Genomic DNA, 19,442 nt, shown 5'->3' on the forward strand with positions numbered 1-19,442 from the left:
ATTATTCATAGTAAAGGAGATGTTCATCTATCCCTTGATATTATTTTGCCATCTGTTGTTCATGTTCCTAACTTTGCATTTAATCTTCTATCTGTTGGCAAACTTGCCAAATCACTAAAGTGTGCAGTGATTTTCTTTCCTCATTACTGTGTTTTACAGGACCTGTGTTCGAAGAGGATTTTTGGCAGGGGATATGAGCACGATGGCCTCTACTACTTTAGGGATCCTCCACTAACACCTCCTCCACTTGCTTCAAGCCTCTGTTCTTCCAGTTTCTAGATCTAATGATTTTTCTTTTCAGACTTTAAATTTATGGCAGGCTCGCCTTGGGCATGTAAACTTTTATTATTTCTATTTGCTTTTCCCTTCATTAATAACGGCTTGTAAGGATAATAAGTTTCAAAGTGAGATTTGTGACTACAACCAGTTATATTTCTCATATGCATCGTGCACCTAGTATATTTGATCTCATACATTCTGATGTGTGGGGTCCTTCTCTCATTACTGCTTTTTAAGGACATCGTTATTATGTCACATTCATTGATGATTATTCCCGCTGCACATAGATATATTTACTTAAAAAGAAATCTGAAGTTTTTCCCTTGTACACTCAATTCCTCCAAATGATCATAACTCAATGTAAAACTGTTGTTAGAAATATTAGGTCTGACAATGGTCATGAATATGTTTCCAATGAGTTTCAGTCTCAACTTAACTAACATGGTATTCTTCATCAACTTACTTGTCCATATACCCCTGAACAAAATGGTGTGGCAGAGCGTAAAAACCACCAACTAATGTCAGTTGTTCGATGTCTTTTAAGTGGTATGAATGTGCCAAAGTCATACTAGCACATGGCGGTTCTTACAACTACTTTTCTCATTAATCGTACCCCTAGTAGAGTATTAAATGGTAAGGCCCCCTTACAAGTGCTTCAACCTGATATTACTCTTTTTTCCATCATGCCTCGGGTGTTTGGATATACATGTTCTGTTCAGAATCGTAACCCTTCTCGTACTAAACTTGATGACAAGGCCATTAATGTATATCTTTTTAGGATACTCTTCAATGTCAAAAGGTTACCGGTGTCATGATCCTGTACAAAAACACATGTATCACTCTCTTGATGTCACCTTTGATGAGCATACCCCTTTTCATGGTTCTAACACTATCTTGCAGGAAACTTCTACACCCGATCAAGAGGATTCTCCTCTTGCTCGTCCTCTTCCTATTTTTCAAGAAGAGTCTTCTCTTGTGGTTTCCTTACCCCCTTTGCAGGTCTATTCTCGCTGCCCTCGTGCTCCGCCTCCACGCCTTCATCCTCCTCAGGTTCAGGTGCATTTCCTCTCTCTCCTTTACATTTCCCTGACACTGTTCCTGCGTCTCGGTATCCCACTCGGGACCACAAACCCCCTGATCGATTTGGATTCGCTTGTAGTACTGGTCATCCTATTTCGCAGTATATCTGTTATGATGGTCTTTCAGGGTCTTACTGAGCCTTTCTAGGCAAACTTGATTCCATTTCCATTCCCAAAAATGTCTTTGAGGCTCTCCGGAATCCCTATTGGATGTCTGCTATGATAGTAGAAATGGATGTTTTGCAGCAAAATGAAACATGGGAGCTTATATCTCTCCCTAGATTGTTGACTGCAAATGGGTATTCAGTGTTAAATATCTGGCCGATGGCTCTACTGATTGGGATAAGGCCTGTTTGGTGGCCAAAGGGTTTACTCAGATTCCTGGTAAAAACTTTAATGATACCTTCGCTCCAGTGGCTAAATTGACCTCAATTCGTTTGCTTGTCTCCCTGGCTGCCTCTCACAATTAGCCTCTTCATCAGCTTGATGTGAAGAATGCTTTCCTTAACGGTGATCTTCTTAAGACTATTTATATGGATCCTCCACCCGGTTTTTGGGCTAAGGGGGAGTATGCTGGAAAGGTCTGTCGATTGCGAAAGTCTTTGTATAGGTTAAAACAATCTCCCAGAGCTTGGTTTAGCCGCTTCAGTGATGTAATTATATCCATGGAGTTTGTTAGATGCCATTCTGACCATACATGTTTTATCCACCGTTCCTCTCGATGTATCATTCTTCTTGTCTATGTTAATGATATCATCATTACTGGCAATGACATCCCTAGGATTGCTCAAGTAAAGCTTCAATTGGCTAAAGCTTTTGATGTGAAAGACCTTGGGCAGCTCAGATATTTCTTGGGAATTGAGGTTGCTAGATCTAAGCAAGGTACCTCTTTATCGTAAAGGAAGTATGTCTTGGATCTTCTTCGAGACACGGGTCTGCTTGGGTGTAAACCTGCTTCCACTCCTATGGATCCTAATATGAAGATCTCGGCTTAGTCTAGAGATCTCCTTTCTGATCCCTCGCAGTATCAGCGCTTGGTAAGAAGATTGATTTATCTTACCAACACCCATCCTGATTTGGCTTTTGTTGTTAGTGTTGTGAGTCAGTTTATGTATGCTCCTCGTACAACTTATATGGATACGGTATATCATATTCTTCGATATCTTAAGTCCTGGACTTGGATTATTCTATTTTTCTGGCAGACAGATTGGGCTATCATGTTTAGTGATGCAAACTATGCTGGATCCAAGACTAACAGACGTTACATTTGGATTCTGTACTTTCTATGGATATCATCTTATATCCTGGAGAAGTAAGAAGCAACCTGTAGTTTCGAGATCTTCAGCAAAGGCTGAGTATCGTGCAATGGCCTAGGGTACTTGTGAGATTCTCTGGCTTTAATCTTTCTTGGGGGAACTAGGGCTAAGTGAAAAACAGTCCTCGGACTTGTTTTGTGATAATAAGTCAGTCACCATGCTTGCTTCAGATTCTGTTCTTCATGAGAGGACTAAACTTATAGAGGTGGATATTCATTTTACGAGAGAGAAGGTTCGTTTCGAAATTATCAAGTCCTGCTTTGTTCGGTCCTTTAATCAGTCGACAGATGTGTTCACCAAATCTGTTGGTCCATCTTTGCTTCATTCCTCGATTACCAAGCTGGGCTTGAGTGATATCTTCACTCCAGCATGGGATCATGTAGATAAGATCCCCGTAATCATGGAATCACGTAAATTTTGACATATTTCCTGTTTTTCTTTGATTTGGTTTCCTTTCTTTGTATCATATTCTTGTATATAAATATAGCTCTTGGTTCTCGATTTGAGTAAGTCAAAACCTAAAACTTCTTCTTTTTATATGTACCTTTAAAAAATTTATAAATATATATTTAATATTTTTATGACCTTGTTACTTCACTAGAAGTGTTAGTTAATATATTAAATATTCACTACTTAGTAACTTACAAGTTGAGTCAACTTATTTATCAGCCAAATTTGAATAAATTGGGCTAATTTTATTTTATTAAATAATAAAAGTGACATAACCAACCTCGTCCTGCAATTAAACGGAATATGCGGGGCGGAGTCGGTACTTTGTCTGCCGAAGTAGGAGCGGAGATGGTATACTGTTGGAAACTATTATTATAGAAACCCTTAAATTACTCCTTGATATAATATTTGATATGAGAATATCATAGGAGAGATTTTAGCCTATGATAGAATATTTGATTGGAGTGATTTATTGTATTAATTTTAGGAATCTTCCATCAATGTATTTTTCACATTTATCACTCGTATTCTTTCACCTATAAATAGTGGTGATCATTGTATAGAAAGATTAAGAGAGTATAATAAAGATATGTAGCCTTATAGACTTTGTGTGTCGTGGATGTAAGCCCTAGTGGCTGAACCACGTTATATTCTTGTGTTCTTCAAGTTTTAGTTTCTCTCTTCAACTTTTATATCTTTCAAAATGGTATCAGAGCAAGACTTAGGATAAGCACAGAGGTGTGCCCCCTTGTCGATCCGGGGGTCAAGAATGAAGATGGTGCACTGTTGCGTCAATAGGGAATCAATGAAGTTGGAGGGGAGCCTCCAAAACCCCCAAGAAGAAGCGTCTTTTGAAGTTACACATTGAAGGGCCGGAAGGCCGCACGCACCAAAGTTCTTGCGAGTTCAAGGGTGATGCAAACCGATGAGAAGGGCGGGTATCAAGTCGGCAGGAGGGCCCTTGATTGCTCGGGATGTCGCAGAGGCGGCATAACGTGGAGTTACGTCCCGAAGAAGGGGGACGTCCCTTTGGTCCGAGACCTTATCCATTGGGCGAGTGCAGTGCAAAGGGCTGCACAAAGAAGTGATGGTGGGCAGGCGAGCATACTTAGGAAGGTTGGACGTAGAGGAGTTAGCGCCGTACTGCGACAAAGGCGTCGTAGGATTCAAGTGGGGGAGAGTGTCACGGACGGATTCCTAACGACGCTTGGAGTAAGGAAGATATGCATGCTGGTTAGTGAAGGGCGGAGTTTGACTGGGAATGGTTCCAGGGAAGGGGCGTGTAGGAAAACAAGATGGCACATTTTCAGAGTTGAGGCAGGACGACTCGGTTTAGTTCGAGGAGCTTGTTGCTAGTCGTGGACTTGACTATGAAGAAGGGAGTTGGCCATCCCTGCACAAACTGGTCGGGAGCTGGAGTCGTTCCCCTGATGAGGCCAAGGCAGGCCAAAACCAGTCAGCATGTATCCTCAAGATGGCAGGTCGTGGTGGCTGAACAAGGTGCTTACGCAAGTAAAAGCAACGCCTTAGTGCCGCACGGGCTGTGCCGCTGCGCCAAATCTCTAGACCCGTGACAAATGGTATCAAAGCAGGTTTATCATACCCTACTCTATACTCTACTCGTCTCGGATCTCCGGATCAACTCATCTCGGATCTTCGGATCAACTCGTCTCGTCTTGGATCAACTCGTGTCAGATTTACTCGTCTCACACTCTCACAACTTCATATTTAGTTTCAAGTTGGACACTTAAGTTAAAATCTTCGTGTACCAACTTGAGGGAGGGTGTTGGAAAATATTATTATAGGAACCCTTAAATTACTCCTTTATAGAATATTTGATATGAGAATATCATAGGAGAGATTTTAGCCTATGATAGAATATTTGATTGGAGTGATTTATGGTATTAATTTTAGGAATCTTCCATCAATGTATTTTCCACATTTATCACTCGTATTCTTTCACCTATAAATAGAGATGATCATTGCATAGAAAGATTAAGAGAGTATAATAAAGATATGTAGCCCTCTGGGCTTTGTGTGTTGTGGATGTAAAGCCCTAGTGGCTGAACCACGTTATATTCTTGTGTTCTTCATGTTTTAGTTTTTCTCTTCAACTTTTATATCTTTCAACATATACCAATTATAAACCTGTCCCTAGCCATGATTAGGGCGGTGGCAGCAGTGGAAGGAAGTTAAGAGGGTGGTGGTGAGAAGCGATGGCGAGAGGTGAAGGTAGTGGCCTTGGTTAGAGGGTGGTGGTTTAAGAGGTGAAGAAAGAATTAAGAGAGAAGAGGGAATAATAATGTGGGCAAATGTGTCAATTTATGAATCAGATTTTTGCATTCTTTTTGTTATTAAATTATATGGGGCATAATGGTAAAATCACTCTAAAATTAAGTTACAAATTCTTAGAGGGGAGGCGAGTGCAAAAATTTTGAAAAGTTTCATCCCGAGTGTAATTAGAGCAATCGTCAGGGGAGGTCAATGTATTTAACCCAAAAAAAATTAAGCAAAAAGAGAAGGAGCAGTACTTTCTTATTCTTACCCACCACTACAAAGTATTATGGGTCCTAGTGTTAAGCCACAGGTAGGCACCAGCCAGACAGGAAATCCTGCCTTGTGCATGGCTTGGGAAATAGAGAAAAGAGAAAAGATCCCTTTATGGCCATCAAATGCATGGCTTGGGGGAAAAAAACATCCCTACTAGACTGCCTTGTGCATGAACTTAAGAGGGGAAAAAAAACTTACAGGGCATGTTCTTTTTGCCCATTAACCTATCATCTTATCATGTGAGAAATAAAAAAAGAATCCAAAGTCAGTTTCTTACTTTGGACATCAACCAGATAATCAGTTCCTTTTTGGGAATGTGACTGCACAACTTCTATACACTCTCAATGAATAACACTAGTATCACACCATAATTTTTTTCTACAACACCTTCGTAGCATAATTTTTCTAAATTGACTAGGAATGAAGTCGCTATGGGAAAAAATAAGACTTTTAACGCGAATAAATGAAATAGAGTCTAAAGAGTATGGAGTCGCCACCTAACATTGGGTTGTAGTGTGCTAGGACACTTAAAATATGTGATAATGAGTCAAAAGCAATGGCCCTATGTAAGGAGTCTAATGACATCTATAGGGTATAACAAACTAGATTAATTGATTCGGAGATCAAATTATATATGGGAAAGGTGTTAGGCACCCCACATATCCATATCATATCTTTTGAAATCAGTTCTTATGGCATGATGAACTAGAGAAATGGGAGATCTATTTCACAATATGGATCTTTATAAAATAATTGGGAAAGAGAGAGAGAGAGAGAATATCTGGGTCTTGCAAGCTTGGGTTGACCCGTAAGCAATCCATTTTTAAAGTTGTGGATCCCATTCATGCAGGATTGGTTTGATTGGTATATTAAATCCCTTTAAAGTTGCGGGTTGATTTTGGGCCAATCGGGTTTAGTTGACTATCTAATCCCGACCCACTTAAAGCCAGTCAATATGGGTTTGTGACCATTTTGACCCGCGCATTTAACAGGCCTACTTGCTAATGCAAACAAGGTGTCATGTTATACTTTTGTGTAACCATGTAATAGATTAGAAAAAGAAAACGGCATCATACTTGTTTGCCAAGTAGTCCATCATAAAAGTTGAGGGCTTCCCTACAACCAGTGGCTCACGTTGAGTAGATCCACTAATGGCACCAACCATTGAACCGCCACCTGAAGCCAAACCACATTGCACTGGCATTTTAAGATTATGATACTTAAAAACCATTATGAATTAAGACAAATGATGCCAAATTTAATATGTATTTACTCAGATAAAGTATGAATATTTCAATCAATTTCATAACGGATACCATATATTGGTGTATGAGGTCTCAACCATAATTCTGATGATTGTGAGCTCAATAATGCCTCAAAATCTTGATAATCACCTTCAAATCTAAAGAGCAGCTTGTCTCAACAAATGACTTTCTGATATTCGGTATATGGCCGACTATGATCCCAATCCATTCTATTTTTCTTTTATGACTTTGTGATCCTTAAAAGATGGCTAGCCCATGATCCCAATCCATTTTTTTTTTTTTCCATTCTCATTATGTCAGAAAGAGAATATATGGAAAGAAAAGGAATGATTAATATAGTTTTCCATTCTCCATAATGACACTGCAGTTAAGTTAGTTTCTAGAAAGAAAAAAATTACTAGGATGTGAAAAGGTAGTTACTTCCAATTACTGATTAAGCTGAGGTACCATTTCCTCATATATTGTTTTTCATAGTTGGTACTCACACACACATGCCTCCACTGAGGCTTGATCCCTTGACCTCCCTTTGGGAAGTAAGGGTCTGATACTGCTAGGCCACCGACCCGTTGGAACCATTTTCTCATATAGTTTACTCATTTCATTAAATATATATATAAATATATATATATATATAAAGATATTCAGGTATTTTCTTGTTGAATATGTTAAGAAAATACTTTAGAAAAAAGATTAAAAAAAATTATACGAAAACAAAATCAATAGAGAAGAATTTAACCTGCCCATTCCTGAGCGTCAGTAAGATGGGTGACAGCATCACGATTTGTAGCAATAAAAAGACACCCTGGGTTTTCACGTATGCATAGTGTCCCATACCTTCCATCACGAAATAAAATTAGATAACTACAGAAATAAGGCGGGCCAAAAATAATAATTAAATATGAAGCCTGTTAAATCACCCTCATGGCTTTAAGGGTAAAACTGAAACACAATTGCAGGGTAAGGTATGAGAGTATTTCCTATAATAGCACAATTTGATTCAGTAATAGAGAAGCAATCTAACAAATAAACAAGAATATACTACTTGAACCACTAGAGAAACTTCAGCATTTATATACTACAAAATATAAAATATACAATTAAGTACATCTATGCAAATTAGTAATAGTCAGAGACCATAGCACCCGAGAAAATGTTTAGGCTGCTTGATTTCAACTAGTAGGATGCACGAACAATAACATCATCATTGGTATATAAAACTTAATAAAATAAATAGATTATGTCATAACAAGTGAAAGTGGCTTCTAATGAACATGCTAAATTTTTTTATTTTAAGAATAATAAAAATAAGTTATGTCTTGTATCTTTTTGTAAGGCTATATTAGCATAGATCAAAACAAAATTGTAGTCTTGTGGTGTCAAGAAATGGTGCTAAGGAATAAAAAGGAGAAGGAAAAGAAACTGCATACGAAAACTGTTATCTGCCAAGAGGACATTGATGTTCGTCCAACGGCATAGGAAATGGGCGCAAGCGGGGAGACACAGTCTCTGCAAGTTCTAGATATCATGTTATGCACCTTAATTTTTTAAATTGATTATCTTCCATTTACATAAATTGGCCCCTGCCAACAGATTTTGATAATGAATTGGCATTTCCAAAACTCAACAGGTTCTTTAATGAATGGCCTCCCTATAGGATATTGATAATTGTGCCCTTGCTCACTTGACTATGTTCCAATTTCCTTTATCTCTTACTCTTTCACCTGTGTCCTAGATTTATCCCATCTAATCGAAGTGAATTTAACTTTCTACAGCATTTCATATTAAAATTTTGCATTCCAACACTTCCAAAACATTAAAGGTTGGTTCTATTAAAATATTAAAAGTATATCATAAAAAAATTAACTGGCTTCGTTTTACACCGAAAAATTATTTTAGTGGGGGATTCAGAATCTCATCCTTTCAAAAATTAAAAACAGAGGAGAGCGACATTTTCATAATACACACAGCAAACATGGAATTTTAAGTAACAGTTGATTTACTCAAATGTCGGAAGAAGAGTAAAATACCTTTTACTTCAACTATACCCCTATTGATAAAGCTTTATGGACAGAAGACTGGACTAGAGACTGCCTTGGAAGATTAGTGGAAGGAGCAATCGAGAATCGAACTAATTAGTAGAAAGGAGGTAGGTTCAGTATCCTCTCTTTAGCGCCTCCATCCCATGTTTAGCTACTTTAGGAATCTTTTTTAAAAAATAAAAAACAAAAAGAACCATTTCCAGTTTCAATCCAAAACCGGGAACAGCCTCTCCATGCGGAGGTGAGGCTGTGTACATCTGAACCTCCCAGATCCTGAAATGGCGAGAGCCTCGTGCACTAGGCTAGCCCTATTTACAATTTCAATCCAAGCACTCCTTTGAAATAATGTAGAGAGAGAGAGACAGGCAAAGAGAGACGGAGAGAGAGGGAGAGAGAATATTTTTCTGCAATGGCAAATATTGTGGCTCCCTTCACAGAATACAATTTCCAATGTGAAAAGAACTGAAATGAAGATACTAAAAGCAGCAATATAAATTTACAGAAAAATAGGAAAACACAATATGACTGATAAGATCAGGGTGAAAAAATGGAGAACTTACTGAATCTTGTAGTAGTTGAAATAACGATCAAATCCAACAACAACAGCCCCAACCTAAACGGAAATATACAATACTTTTAAATATGATGGCAAGTCAAATTACAGTGCAATAAATAGTTTTAAAATTCAATTTGATGGCCCATAAAACAATACATGAATATCATGTTCTTTTCAGAAGTTCTATAATGTCTATTTTTAATTTACAGAAGGTTCTGCAACTAGAAACGAACTTTTAGCAGCAAGAACTAATGGAATTATACATTCTCATCATGCTCCATAAAAAACCCAGGCTTTAGCTCTATCTTTTTCCCACCATCTTCCTGTAAAAAACAAAATAACATAAGAGTCTAACACTCATGAAATGATTAGAAGACGCTAATTACAAAATAAAACCATGTGATATTTTAACAAACATTATCAGGTACAATTGTACATAGAGATAATTGGGGGCAGACTGCAGAGAGAGAGAGAGAGAGAGAGAGGTTACTAATTGTACTGCATATGTTTTACCTTATCTATGACTTTTATGTTGGTACCTGAGATTGAGGATTTTTAGTATATATATTTGAGCATATCTTAATTTTGATGGTGGGCATACTGATTCACAGTTGCACGCTTGCACCTACTCACAGTTTGAGCTGTGATATTCTGTTGCTAATCCTTGCAATTAGTGTCACGTCATTCTTCTCCTCACAAATGGTCTATTGTGGTAGGTGGAGTCTTGATCTGATATTGCCCATTTAACTTATCCATCCCAAAGTGGACCTAAGGTGTTTGTAATTTGATGCAATCTACTGACCATAATTTTTACTCTTTGACCAACAGAGGGTTAACTGACTGCAATTTACAGAGTGAGTAACAGTTGGAGGATAACCACTCCAAGAAAGAGGTCTCAATGGTCAATATTTTTCTTAACATTTACTACCACACAAATAAGAGGGAAAAACACAAAAGCTTTAGATAAATAAATTCCCACCACTATCCATCAAGGACAAGAAATAGGATAAACAAAATCTATCCAGAGCCCATCCTCTTGTGTCACTATCGACTAGTCCTACCTCTTCTTTTTTTTTCCCTATTTGGTACTCACACACACTTGTCTCTTGTGAGACTTGAACCCCTAACCTCCCTTTGGGAAGTAAGAGACTGATACCGCTAGGCCACTGGCCCGACTAGTCCTACCTCTTATATTATACACAACTAATTATGCTCTTGTATGGTTCCAACTACCATCTCATAAGTCCTAAACGTAGGTGATAACGCACTTCCATGATCCGATCTAGACGAATAATGGCTTATAAATGTGACAATTTGGATAATATTACTCACCTCTCTCATCAAGATTCTATACCATCTTCAATTCGTAAGTCACAACTCTGCACTCATTAATAACCTTAATAACTAACTATTCCTCAAAATCAGAACAACTATTCCTCACTACCTACTGGCAAAGGAGATAGGCTGGTTTGTTTGATGATCTAGGAGCCCACGATAAGGAAAAGCTAGGATGAGATTGAAGAAGCAGGGCAATTTCTTCAAAAATAACAGAAGCAGCTTCACAGGAGGGATGAAGATTGACAACATTAAGGCAATCAGATTTGATGATAACATTGTGGTAACCCCATCGAGAGAGAAGTTGGAGCCCTTTCCTCATGATTCTAGCTTCTGCTAACTCAGCGGAGTGGCGACCTTCATAGAAGACAGAAGCTATGTGAATGGCTCTGCCACTGTGGTCTCAGAGAACAAAACCACCACCGATGCCATGAGAAGACGAAGGCAAGTCAGCGTCAATGTTCAGCTTAAAATAACCAATATCAGGGGGAAGCCAGTGCTTCAGATGAGATGGAGGGGGAGTGAAGGAAGGGTTCAGAAGGGAGTCTTGGCGGCTGAAGTCGCAAAATTCATTGAAACAGAAAAGAGCGCGATCCACAACTGATTTAGGATCCTAGTGGATCTGGTTGAAGTGCCAGTCATTTCGACATTTCCAAAGATTGGAGAGTTAGGAAATTCCAACTTCACAATCTCAATTGAGTCACCATAATAAAGAAAATAAAGGTAGGCAGAGGGCACTAATATATTCAGAAAAGACAAGGGAGGTATCTAAATTACCAGAGATTTATCTGTACTTTTGGCTGATGAAAATGTAGGTACTTTCTGATATGGTAAAACCTTTTTTAAGAGTAAGATTTATCATTCTTTAACATCCTTTGCAGGTGCAGAATTTTTAAAGCAGATGTATTTTGAATTTACGAGAGCCAGCTATAAGCTTGACATTTTTAGTATAAGTTCAACATAATACCGGTGAGACTATAACTAGACCAACTACTCTTCTTGGTTGTTTGGTCCTTTAAGATGAATAATACACCAAAACTCCAGCAATCGTGCAATCACTGCAGAATTTAAAAATAATTTGGGCAGCTCAGAGGAACTAATATGGGAATATACATACCGGTCCCCCAAGATACTGAAACCCTGCCAGCTCAAGCTCTTTCAAGATGCCATCCTCACCAATCACATATACCTTAATATATTGTCCAGCAAAGAGGTCAGTCATTTATCAACTACATCTTGTCACAATAATTATTCAAGTGAATAAAAAAAATTAAAAAAATTAAAAAAACAACTAACTCTTAAAAGTTGGTTTATGATCTCTGAAATATTTGTTACAGTGAAAATGTGAAAAACGTAACTTGTGAAGAGTGATCAGGAAAATATACAGTTATAGTGAATAAGTGAAAAATGTAATATAGAAACTTTTCTTCTTCTTTTTCCCCTATTTGAAATGCACATCCACTTTGCCCCTATGGGGACTTGAACCCTCAACCTTCTATGGTGGTTATGTAATATAGAATCTAGAAAATCATGTTTAAACAAAATTATCAAGCAGTCAGAAGTTAAAGAAGCATATTACAATTTTCTTTTCTATGTTTCTGCAGAAGATCATAAACCAAAGGAGGGAGGGGGGGGAATCCCATGAATATGCAGGCAAACAGTAGTCATATTGTTATAGCAATTTTTTGAAGAACACATAAATGAAGTGTGTATGTCAAAATATTTGAGCAACCTTCAATAAACTACAAGCACGCAAGTATGGTGGAACTAAGGGCATTAGTAAATATTTCTGTATAATATAACATTTCTACATAGAACTTTTCAATTTTATTTTTTTTATTCTATCACCATTTTAGCAAGTATGATGGACCTAAATACATGGCTTTACAAGTAAATTAATATATAATCATAATACATTTACATTTGGTTCCATATATCGTACATGCATGAGACAAAACTCTCAGAGAAAAGTTCCTTTCAGAGACACTGCTACTCATTATGCATATGGAGTTGGACTTAATGTTGCCGGTGTAAATCAGCTTTCACCATTTTCTTGTCATCCGCCTCAGAAAAAATTTCACCCGTGCATACCTTTTTATCTTTTGGGAAATTGATGGACTTCAAATATGCAGCAGCAGCAAAAGATGATGCAAAAATTTCCTCCTGAAATTTTCAAAGGCAGTTAGAAATATTGATGAGAATAATTTGAGAACTTGCAAGGGAAAGAGGTATAAACTAACCTCATTGACATTAAGACCAAGAGTTTCAAACTTTTTCCCATATTGTTTCCTCGACTTTGTTGAGTTGTTGGTAACAAAAACTAATCTCTTTCCCTGAAGCAAAAGGAAACCAGCACTTCAGTAGTAACCGCCAAAGAATGCTTTCATTTTATAGTTTCATCATTCAGTCCTAGAGTAAAAATGAACAAAAAAAACATACAGATTTGGTTGGACCAATAACCATTAAAATAAGCTATCACAAAAAATTAATAATAAGTCGGTCAACACTAGAGAAAAATAGGGAGAAAAATATTACGATTCTTTTATTCTTCTCACAAGGAGGTATATATACTATACACATATTAAACATATAAGGTAAGTATTAAGTTTACAAAGTCAGCTCTAATCAACTACGCTAATTATGTTAATAGATGAAAGGTAAATCCTAATCATCACGTTAACACTCCCCCTCAAGTTGGTGCATAGATGTCTCGCATGCCCAACTTGTCGATTGAAGTATTGAAACTTCTACTTGATACTGCCTTTGTCAAAATATCTGCTAGCTGGTCCTTGGTCTTTACAAAAGGCAAGCTAATTATTCCACCGATTAGTTTCTCTTTGATATAGTGTCTATCTACCTCAACATGCTTGGTACGATCATGTTGAACTAGGTTATGTGCAATGCTAATGGCAGCCTTGTTATCACAATAAAGACTCATAGGTTTCAAGGGACAGAAACCCAATTCACCCATCAAGATCTTCATCCATAACAGTTCGTGAACCCCATGGACCATAGCTCTGAATTCTGCTTCTACACTTGATCTAGCTACCACATGTTGCTTCTTACTCTGCCAAGTTACTAAGTTTCCACCTACAAAAGTAATGTATCTAGAAGTTGATCTTCTATTAGTTATTGATCCAGCCTAATCAACATCTGTGTAACCCTCAACCTCTAGATGTCCACGTTTAGAAAACATTAGACCTTTACCAGGAGCATATTTTAGTTACCTGAGAATCCGATATACAGCATCCATGTGAGCTTCACTAGGTCCATGCATAAACTAACTTACCACACTAACCGCATAGGCGATGTTAGGGCATGTATGAGATAAGCAGATTAGTTTCCCAACTAACCTCTGGTACCTATCATTATTTGTGGGAACTTGATCTGGATATTCCCCCAACTTGTGGTTTTGTTCAATTGGAGTATCTGCTGGTTTGCAAGCTAGCATCCTAGTTTTAGTCAACAAATCCAAGACATACTTCCTTTAGGACTGGAAAATACCATGCTTTGATCTGGACACCTCAATACCACCTCAATACACAAAAAATATTTCAGAGTACCCAGATCCTTCATCTCAAATTCATTGGCTAAATAATTCTAGAGCTTTCTAACTTCTTTGTCATCGTTACCAGTAACCACCATATTGTCCAAATATACTATTAATGCAGTAATCTTGTACTTATTTCTCTTGAGGAATAAAGTATGATCAGCTTGAGTCTGTTTGAATCCATAGTTTTTCATTGATTGTGTGAACCTATCAAACCATGCCTTTGGAGATTGTTTAAGTCCATACAAGGACTTTCGTAACTTGCCAACCTTATCCACATCACAAGAAGTAGTAAACCCTGGAGGAGGATCCATGTAAACTTCCTCATCCAACTCTCCATGTAGGAAAGCATTTTTCACATCAAACTGATGTAGAGGCCAATCTAGACTTGTAGCCAAGGACAAGAGGACCCAGATGGTGTTCATTTTGGCCACTGGTGCAAAAGTTTCTTGGTAATCAATCCCATAGGTTTGTGTATAACCTTTAGCCACTAGTCTGGCCTTATGTTTGTCAATGGAGTCATCTGCCTTATGCTTCACAGTGAACAGCCATTTACAACCTACAGTTTTCTTACCCTTCGGTAGTTCAACCATATCCCAAGTAGAGTTTTTCTGAAGAGCTTTCATCTCCTCAGTCATAGCACTTCTCCATTTAGGATTGCCAAGAGCTTCCTGTACAATATTAGGAATGGATACAAAGGGCAATTGATTTGCAAAAGCATTATATGAATTAGACAACCGGTGAGATGATACATAATTGGATATAGGATATTGGACAACATTACTAGATAAAAAAGTAAACCGTTTAGGAGGTTTACCCCGATTAGGACGAACAGGATAACGAGGACCTTAAGATTCATTTTGTATCTCAGAATCACCTGCTGAGACTGTTGGGATATCAAGGTTAGGCTCAAGGGAAAGGTTAGGCTCAAGAGAAGAAGGAATAGTAGGAATTACCTCCGGATGATCTTCAGGAATATCCTCAGAAGGAGCCGTTTGATCCGATGGTTCAAGAGGGGAATCTGCCGAACCTGTCTGAGTGCCTTCCTCGTTATCTTTTTGAATATCCATATGTACCTTTTTTCTTTTCACATACACCCTTAACTCTTTCTCCTTCTTTTTAGGTACTATCTCTGTCCTTTGCACAGTTAGAATTTCATCCAAAAAAAGAATTCTCTTCCAACTGACTCCCATTCTCTCCCTGAAGAGAAGTATCAGTAACTCCCCCTGAAAAATAGGCTTCTTTCTCACAGAAGGTAACATCCATAGAAACAAAGAGTTTACGGGTAGGAGGATGAAACAACGATATCCTTTATGTGTGGCAGAATAACCCACAAAGATAGACTTCAAGGCACGAGGATCCATCTTACCCCATTGATGCGCGTGACTATGGACAAAACTAACACATCCAAAGACCTTAGGAGGAATGTTAAGACGGGAAGTACAAGAATGATACCGAGACAAGGCTTGGAGAGGTGTTTGAAACTGGAGAACGCTGGATGGCATGCGATTTATAAGAAATGCAGCCGTGAGTACTGCATCACCCCAAAAAATTTTGGGAACACGCATAGCAAAGCATAAAGATCGAACCACCTCTAGGAGATGGTGATTTTTACGCTTAGCTGTACCATTCTATTGACGGGTAGAGACACATGAAGTCTGATGAACAAGGCCATGTTGTTAGAAGTAGACACCAAGAGTATGTTTGAGATACTCTCGTCCATTATTAGATCTGATCACCCATATGGAAGCATTAAATTGTGTACGAAGCATTTGGTGGAAAATTGGAAAAATAAAAGCCACATCACTTTTATTCTTCATCAAATAAACCCAAGACATTCATGTGCAATCATCAATAAAAGAAACAAACCATTGTGCACCAGTGCGAGAAAGAACCGAAAACGGACCCCAAACATCAATATGAATGAGTGCAAAAAGAACACCACTTTTATTAAAACTTAAAGGGAATGAAACATGATGGTGTTTTGCTAGAAATGCAATGTTCACACTGAAAATCTAGAAGAGAAACTTTAGAGAATAACGAAGGAAATAAACGTTACAAATAAGGAAAAAATGGATGTCCCAGTCTTCGATGCCATAACCAAATCTCTTCTCTAGCCTTGGATTCCTCTACTCCAACTTGGTACACTTGGGCAATCTTGGAACCAGGAGAAGCACTCAAATCCAAGTAGTACAGCCCCCTTTCTCCCTACCAAGACCAATCGTTTCCTTCGTAAGAATATTCTGAAAAACATAATGGGTAGGGAAAAATGTTACACATCAATTTAGATTCTTAGTAATTTGACTTATGGAGAGTAAATTATTAGAAAGGGAAGGAACATGTAAAATAGAAGAAAGAGTCATAGAAGAAGACAAAGGAACAAAACCAGCTCCTAAAACTGGTGTGGACAAACCATTAGCAACTTTAACACTACTCCTAGAAGGATTAAATTTTGAAACAAACCGAGTTGGGTTATTAGTCATATGATCAAAAGCCCCTGAATCAATAATCCAAGATTGAGCACTAGGAACAGAAGAAAGACTAAAGGCATATCCCAAATTACTTGTATTGGCTAAAGAGGTAGAAGCATCAACCTGGGAAACTTGCTGAGATGGTTGAGTTACCGAAGAAGCAAAGAAAGTTGTGGTGCAATTTGATTGTCACCAAAAGTATGATGAGCCTGAGACCCAGAGTTGCCTCCCTTTTTCTGGGCATTCTTCTTCTAAACATACCAGTCTGGATAGCCATGTAGCTTAAAGCATGTTTCTCGAACATGTTTAGTACCATTACAATAGGTACATCTCCGAGTATCACAGGATTTGAAATCAGATGAAGTGGAAGATGACCTTCCCAGAGGAATAGTGGTACTAGCAGAAGGAATCACCGATGCAATCTTAGGAGAAGATCCCACTTTCAAGGCTGAGCCATCGCTAGATTTTCCTACCATCATAGTTCGTTGACGAAGTTCCTCACGACACACAAAAGCATAAGCATTCTGAATACTTGGAAGCGGATCCTGGGCAAATACTTCTCCTAATTTGGTATAGACTGGGATCTAAACTAGCCAAAAAATCGAATAAACGATCCTCCTCAATCTGATTTTTCATTGTAGCCGCATCTTTTGCACATTCCAGGGAACAAGGACGACGATAATCCAATTCTTGCCAAATAATTTGAAGTGCAACATAATACACAGTCAAAGTCTTACCATAGTCTTACCATTCTAACGAGTCTCATGTGCTCGGCAACGGAGTTCATACATCTGTGAAACATCTTTACCAATAGAAATTGTTTGAGCAACTGCATCCCAAACATCATGGGCAGTGGGCAAGCGGAGAAATACAGCCCAAATTCCAGGAGCCATCAAATTCAGCAACCAGGACTTAACCATGGCATTCTCCTCCACCGAAGTAGCATAAGCAATAATATCTTTTTCATTAGGCTTAACCATGGTACCAGTCAAGTATCCCACTTTCCCTCAACCTGTGACATATAACTCGACACTTTGGGACCAAGTGGAAAAATTGGAACCATCTACTAATTTATCCGGAGTGATTTGTAAGGGCAATTGGTCCTGATGAACAGTAACTCAGGCAGAGACCGGAGAGGCAAAAGTTCAATCTCCTTCGTCTTTTAAGTCACCCATTACTTATAGCACTTAAAATATATATATATTTTTTGGGGTTTACAATCTGCGTTGCTATAATTTTTTGGGGTTTAAGAATAGTTGCAGTAGAGAATACCCAAAAATAAAAACTTATGGCACAAAAGGAGAAGAATGAAGTCGGCAATGAGTCAACCCGAAAACAGATTGTCCACCACCTTCATATCAAGCTGAGAGGGTCTGGGTAAGTCAAATCGATTATTTGCGGATAAACCGCAACAGATATCAGTAGTTAATTTGGCAAGAAATCAACAAACCAAGCCGATTGGAAGCAAAGATAAGGCCGACGACAAGAACTGATCGATCAGAGAGAAAGACAAGCCACCGGAAAGCAGAGTACAGCCAGCGGCTTGTATGATTTTAGGTATTTAGAGTGACGATAAGTATGGGTATGGGTATAGTTTAGACAAATAGGTAACTGCTAAGGTAAATCAGAAAAATCCTAATCGTGTAGGCTCTGATACCATGTCAAAACTAGAGAAAAATAGGGAGAAAAAATATTACGATTCTTTTATTCTTCACACAAGGAGGTATATATACTATACACATATTTAAACATAGAGTAATGCTATTGCGAGCGCGCGCTCGCAATAGCATTACTCTATGTTTAAATATGTGTATAGTCTCGCAATAGCACCAACGAGCTCTCGCGCTCGCAATAGCATTACTCTATATTTAAATATGTGTATAGTCTCACAATAGCACCAACGAGCTCTCGATCTAAACCGTCGGATTCAAATAGCTTGAGATTAGGAATAAAACAAATGTTTTTTTATTTTTATTTTTGTTTCCCTTCTCTCTCCTCTCTCCTCTCTCCTCAAGCTTTCCGTTTCTCTTTCCTCAAACTTTCAGACTCTCTCAAATTTCTCTCTCTCCAGCTTTTTTTTTTTTTTTTTCCATCATTTTTTTCATCTTCATTACTTCAGGTGAAGAAGACGGCAACTCTGCCCCGCTGAGCCGCCTTGCAAACCCACCGTCCACCTTGTCTCTGCCGCGAACCGTCCTTGTCACCACCACCCGCCGGTGCAATGCCGCAAGCCCACTGCGATTCAACCATATCCGAGCACTGCCGACGTTCATCCACAACCCATCTTGCCCGCTGTTCTGTCAATCGTCGGCGTGCACAAGCTGCCGTCCCTCTCCTCACTTTCTCTCTCCTACCCATCTCAGTTCTCCAACTCTTCCATCGTATCCCAAATTTTCAAGGCTGATCTCACCATCTCTGAATCAAAAAAACAAAACCCAAAACCTGATTCGAATAACTGGAAATCCATCACCACATATTTTTGGTTTCAGTTTTTTAATTTTTACCCATCAATTTCCTATATATATATATATATATATATATATATATATATA

General features: G+C 38.3%; 1 protein-coding gene across 1 annotated transcript in view; it reads right to left on the reverse strand.

Annotated features, from left to right (window-relative positions):
• Positions 1-19,442, reverse strand: part of LOC132311643 (phosphoglycolate phosphatase 1A, chloroplastic-like) — a 45,566-nt gene that overhangs the window by 19,764 nt on the left and 6,360 nt on the right. Inside the window, exons 3-9 of the mRNA XM_059809650.1 lie at positions 13,110-13,202; positions 12,961-13,032; positions 11,987-12,058; positions 9,798-9,857; positions 9,539-9,591; positions 7,676-7,773; positions 6,751-6,850 (exon numbers count right to left, since the gene is read on the reverse strand). Coding sequence (XP_059665633.1) covers positions 6,751-6,850; positions 7,676-7,773; positions 9,539-9,591; positions 9,798-9,857; positions 11,987-12,058; positions 12,961-13,032; positions 13,110-13,202 — 548 coding nt within the window. The remainder of the gene's footprint in view (positions 1-6,750; positions 6,851-7,675; positions 7,774-9,538; positions 9,592-9,797; positions 9,858-11,986; positions 12,059-12,960; positions 13,033-13,109; positions 13,203-19,442) is intronic.

Source organism: Cornus florida, unplaced genomic scaffold (genome assembly GCF_030987335.1).
Source record: "Cornus florida cultivar Cherokee Brave unplaced genomic scaffold, ASM3098733v1 CherokeeBrave_3.0.0_Hap2_Chr06, whole genome shotgun sequence".
Classification (NCBI taxonomy): Eukaryota; Viridiplantae; Streptophyta; class Magnoliopsida; order Cornales; family Cornaceae; genus Cornus; species Cornus florida.